The 5,769-nt window shown below is 36.6% G+C and overlaps 1 protein-coding gene across 1 annotated transcript; it reads left to right on the top strand.

Annotated features, from left to right (window-relative positions):
- The first annotated feature begins 2,763 nt into the window (after positions 1–2,763).
- Positions 2,764–3,534, top strand: LOC138357150 (zinc finger protein 154-like). The gene has a single exon (XM_069313804.1). It carries the CDS (start codon positions 2,764–2,766, stop codon positions 3,532–3,534), a length of 771 nt encoding a protein of 256 aa, XP_069169905.1.
- Positions 3,535–5,769: the final 2,235 nt, after the last annotated feature.

Below are 5,769 nucleotides of genomic sequence, written 5' to 3'. Positions count from 1 at the left end.
CGACGCTTGGATCGTCGACTTGATTTGGCGTCACCAGCTCTTTATTTTCGTCTAATTTCTTTATAAAAAGATACTTTTTCAGATTAAAATTATGTTTTTTCGCCCCCCACACCGCCCCCCATCCAGTGGGCAGCGGTGGATAGGTTACAATCGCTTTGTTACTACTTACAGTTAGCAAACTGGGGATATTTGGCTAAAATTTCTTATACCAGATCATTTTGAATGAAATATTGATACATCGTTGGTACACTGGTTATAGAATTGTCTCTGAATTCACTATCACATAGTGACGGAGGGTGTGCGAATAATTCTGTTGACAGTTAACATTTGGTCAGGTCTACATCGGCAGATAATGAGAATTCCCAGAAATACTTGTAACCGAGTCTAAGCCGAGCAGTAGTAACATCTAGAAGTCTGCTGATTTTATTGGATGAACCATAGATGTGTCGCTCCTCTTGCATAATAGTATTGAACGAAAGTTAATCTCCCCAAACACTTTCGCGTTTTGGGCAAGTTACCCCTCCACTCTCTCCATTTTTTTTTGGACATTCCCTGGTAGTGTGCGGAAATACTGAAAAGTGTATACTCTTTTCAACTTTGTCACCTTAATTCTCGTCCTATGTCTTTCATTTTCGTATCAATGCGTTCGCAATAGAATTCCCAACAGAACTATGTGCATATAGATTAGATTTAAGAGTAAAATTTTACAATGATACTGAGGTAGATGCTTGCATAAGTGCATGGAGACTTGACTGATTACTGTTAAGGCAGAGACAGCACCTTGGACAAGGTTAGATTAAGTTAGGTTAGGCTCAGACACTCAAAGAGATATTTTCAGTATTGGCATTAGTCGGGTTCAGGTTTTCAGATATACCACAATCACTAAAGAAGGCCAGTAGTTGTTGGTCACACTTTATTTCATATCTTTTTCCTGCACTTTCCTTCTTTATAATGATCGTTCCATTCCTAGTGTAGCACTGCTTGATATGACCAGGGTTCAGTTTGCGAATTTTACGCAAACGTTATATGTGTATGTATATGTAATATACATATACGTGATATGTATATGTAATAGAACCCATAACCACCTCACCAGAAATAAATATATCTTTGATATTCCCAGAGTACAACTTAATCTGAGTAAACACTCTTTGCCAAATAAAGGGGCCTAGTCTATGAAACTTACTCCCTAACGAGTTGAGAAGCTGTCCAACTTTGCCTTATTATTAAAAAAAAAAGTACCTAATTTCATCTGCATAGTTTCCTACCTAGTGCTTTAAACTCGACCTGTATCTATTGATACCCAATCCCCCATTATATGTACCTAATCTACATAACTTTATCATTGTAATCATTGATATCATTTTATATGAATGTGGATAACCCTTAAATTTTCTTTACACCTACTATGCTGTCAAATTTCTCACACAATGTTTTCTTTATACCTTCTTACATCTTTATACTTTCCTACAATGTTTTTTTTATATTTTCTTACAATGTACCTGTAAACATTTTCTAATTTTGCTAGAAATTACCTTCTTCAAATTATTTGTTAGGTTAAGGACCTGCCTGAAACGCTATGAATGCTAGTGGCTTTACAAAATTGTAAAACTTCAATGCTCTGTACTCTCATAAACCCAATGTACCTTCTTGTATATAAATAAATAAATAAATAAATATAAATAAATAAATAAATAAATAAATAAATAAATAAATAACAGGTACAAGTCGAAGACACGCAAGTATATTATAGTTTACCCAAAGCATGTTATCTGCAGAAAATGGGATATATAATCACGGAGGCTTAAGCGTCCAGCCGTCCGCTGTCACTACAACCGGTACGTTTCCACACATAAACATTGACGGAAGATTTTCACACAAACTGCACCTATCATAAATAGGAAGAGGTAGCAATGACCGCCAATTGTTCACGGTTTAACACTAAGAAACAACACTCGAGCCTTGAGTAATCGTCAACACTGAAGGCTTTACTGTGACGAGTCTCTCAACATCACCACTTGTGCAGTCATCTGAAGGCGCAAACCCTCACACAAACTGCACCCATTATAAAGAAGCAGCAGCAGCATTGATCATTAAGTGCCAACATCAAGTCTAACCAGTAAGAAACAACATTGAATCCTTGCCTAACTGTCAATATCGACTACCGTGACGCTTCTCCCATCATCACCACTCATGCAGTCATCCGGAGGCGAAAACCTTCACACAAACTGTACCTATCATAAAGATGCAGCAGCAGCATTGACCGCCAAGTGGTCACATCATCTTATTCTAAGTAATAATTATCAAGCCTTGCCTAGAAATGGTGGTCACGTTTCCTTTCACCCAATGCAGCTGTTCATCTAGCAGTAAATATAAGCTCCTAGGAGTTAGTCAACTGTTGAAGATTTGCATCCTGGGTAAAGTCAGTATATAAATGCAGACAGGTTGTCTGCCCCCCGCAACAAAACGTATTATAATTATAACATTGACATTCCATGTACCATAATGTTTCTTCCAACATAGCCAATTGTGCAGTCATCCAAAAAGAAAAGATGTGCTGCATCTATCACAAAGAAGCAGCAGGAGCAGCATTAACCAAGTGCTCACGTTAAGTCCACTAAGATACAATATATAGCACTAAGATACAACATTCAAGCCGTACTTAATAACAGTCAACATTCATGCTCTACACTGACAAATTTCCCAATACCACCTCTCTTGCAGTCTAAGAGGTGGGGAAGAAAAACTGTACACATCATAAAGATGAAAACTCACCAGTGTCTAGTGTGTGGGAAAGGATTCAGTCATCTTAGAAGTATGAAAACTCACATGTTAGTGCATAATGATGAAAGACCTTTTGAGTGTGTCGAGTGTGGAAAGAGCTTCCGTCATCTTGGAAGTATGAGGAGGCACATGTTAGTGCATAATGATGAAAGACCTTTTGAGTGTGTCGAGTGTGGGAAAGGATTCCGTCATCTTGAAAGTATGAGGAGGCACACAATGGTGCATACAGGTGACCAACCTTTTGAGTGTCCTGAGTGTGGGAAAAGATTCAATCAACTTGGACATATGAAAAAGCACAGGATGGTGCATACAGGTGATAAACCTCTCAAGTGTCCAGAGTGTGGGAAGAGATTCAGATGTCACGGAGATATGAAAAAGCACAGGATGGTGCATTCGGGTGATAAACCACATGAGTGTCCAGAGTGTGGTAAGAGATTCAGCCAGCTTGGAAATATGAAATCTCACATGGTAGTGCATATAGATGAAAGACCTTTTGAGTGTGCTGACTGTGGCAGAAGCTTTAAGGAACGTAGAGCTATAATACAGCATTTATTAGTGCATACGGATGATAAAGCTCACGAGTGTCCAGAGTGTGGAAAGAGATTCAGTCAACTTGGAAATATGAAAACTCACAGGACAGTGCATACGGATGAAAGACCTTTTGAGTGTACTGTGTGTGGCAAAAGATTTAAGGAACGTAGAACATTAGTAAAGCACATGTTAGTGCATACGGTTGATAAATCTCATTAGTGTGGGAAAAGATTCAGTCAATTATAAAAAAAAAAAAATGAAGCACAGAAGGGTACAATCATGTGATATCTTAACATTTTGAAGATGGGAGAAGATTTAGAGAATCTTAAGGTATAATAAGGCACATTTTAGCACATGGACTTACCATTATTCCAATACACAATTTGGAAATTGGTCACTTCATCTTGAAAATATCATACAATTACAGTACCTTGTCAGCTGATACCCTACAGAGGTATTTTTGTTTAATTTTTTGTGAGAAATATGCTTCGCTATGAAGTCTGACTGGCATCTATGTTAGCATGACTCATGGAGATATTATTAACGTGAAACTGCCATTTTTTATATATTTAATGTATATATTAGTCTGAATCAAGAATTCATATTGTGGAGTATTGTTTTCAGGGTAGTTAGCCTCGACCTAATTACTGCAAGTATTTATGCTATATTTTGCAATTGCATGAATCTGCTATTTTTTAAAGTAAAAATAATGTCTGCTTTTCATTTTGAGCCTAGTTTTAAGTTTTGCTAAACTGACATATATAATAATCTTAAGTCTGCTTTACTAGGGAAAGGAGTAACTTATATTGTTTGTCTGTTTAATTTCTTGTTGGATGTAAATGATGTGTAATTATTATTTATTTTTATGCACTATCATTCATTTATATTATGAATGATAGACTACAGTGTAATACTTGCCTCTTTTGACCAGTTAATTATTATATAGAACTTATCATATGTCTCATCAAAGAAGGTTACAGTGGGCTCTCTAATTAGAAATGTTTTAGAACTTACTTGAGAGTTGTCTAAACCGATGAGTCCACTATTCACTCACTGTAACTAAAAGTGTTCTTTTAATTGACACGTAAATGAGCTTCATGCAATATTGTTTATTAATCCTTTGAGATTTCTATACTCTGACACCAACATTTTTTTGTCATAATTTCCAATTATTAAGGGAATGGGTGCAAGCAACAAATAATTAAAATATAGATAAAAAGTAGTTGCAGCATTATAATGTTTCAGAAATCACCTGATTACAAAAATTTCCAGTTAATGAACTCTCAATAGTCACTTAATAATATATGGTTATATGATTTTGCCTATTCCTCAGGAATATCAGTGATATAAATTCCTGGTAGGCTATATCACCCACACACTTGCATCAACAGCACCTAGCACCTTGAAATGGTTACCATTGTACTCAATACAAACTTCAGTATATAACATTCTTAGCTAGGAATTTGGAATAGAACCAGGAGACTAAGCACATGAATTACTTGAATTGAAGCAAAGTTAAATTGGCAAACTATATATCTCTTCTAAATATTTTAGAATATTGGACCAGAAAGTTAGTGTTCTTGGTTTTGAATGCACCTCTTGTTATATGCACAACTTTTCCTACTCCTCCAGTGGAAATGTCTGGGTGGGAAGGATAATTTTATTGGTTTAGGTAATTTAGTTGACTGACATGTCTACAGTATTAATGGAAAAAATTTGGTTGTAAGTTAAACATACAGCCGCCAGCTCACCTTATGTTTACAAGTCCCACTTTTTTTTCTTACCAGTGACAAGTCTATCTCCTCACTTAGTGAGGAGTGAGATGCGAGCCAGTGAACATCGTGTTGGCTCATTATCCTTTTAAGTGTTTGCAGGAACCAATTCAATTGTCTTAAAGAAACAGTATTTACTGTTAATATCCATATATTGCTAATTCATTTGAGCTACAGTGATTAAAATAGTGAGCAAGGAAGATGGTTTCACTGATGAGGGGATATGTAGAAGATGAGAGGAGAGTGGGAACATGGGGTAGATGAGGGAAGAAGGGGAAGGTAAGGGGTGAAGCAGGGTAAGGGAATGATGAGTGGAGAGGTGGAATAAAATGGTGGAAGATGAGTGGAGAAAACATAAGAATAAAGGTAACTACAGAAGGCCTATTGGCCCATACGAGGCAGCTCCTATTTATAACTACCCAATTCCACTCTTATACATGTCTAATCCATGTTTAAAACAATCAAAGGACCCGCACCTTCACCACATTATGCGGTAATTGGTTCCACAAATCAACAACCCTGTTACTGAACCAGTATTTACCCAGGTCTTTTCGAAATCTAAACTTATCCAATTTATACCCATTTTTGCATGTTCTGTCTTGTGTTGATACTTTTAATACATACTAATATCCCCTTTGTTATGTCCATTCATTCACTTGTAAACCTCTATCATGTCACCCCT

The sequence above is a fragment of the Procambarus clarkii genome, chromosome 76 (genome assembly GCF_040958095.1).
Source record: "Procambarus clarkii isolate CNS0578487 chromosome 76, FALCON_Pclarkii_2.0, whole genome shotgun sequence".
Classification (NCBI taxonomy): Eukaryota; Metazoa; Arthropoda; class Malacostraca; order Decapoda; family Cambaridae; genus Procambarus; species Procambarus clarkii.
Note: the sequence above shows the minus strand (reverse complement) of the source record. Positions and strands in the feature narration are given on the sequence as shown.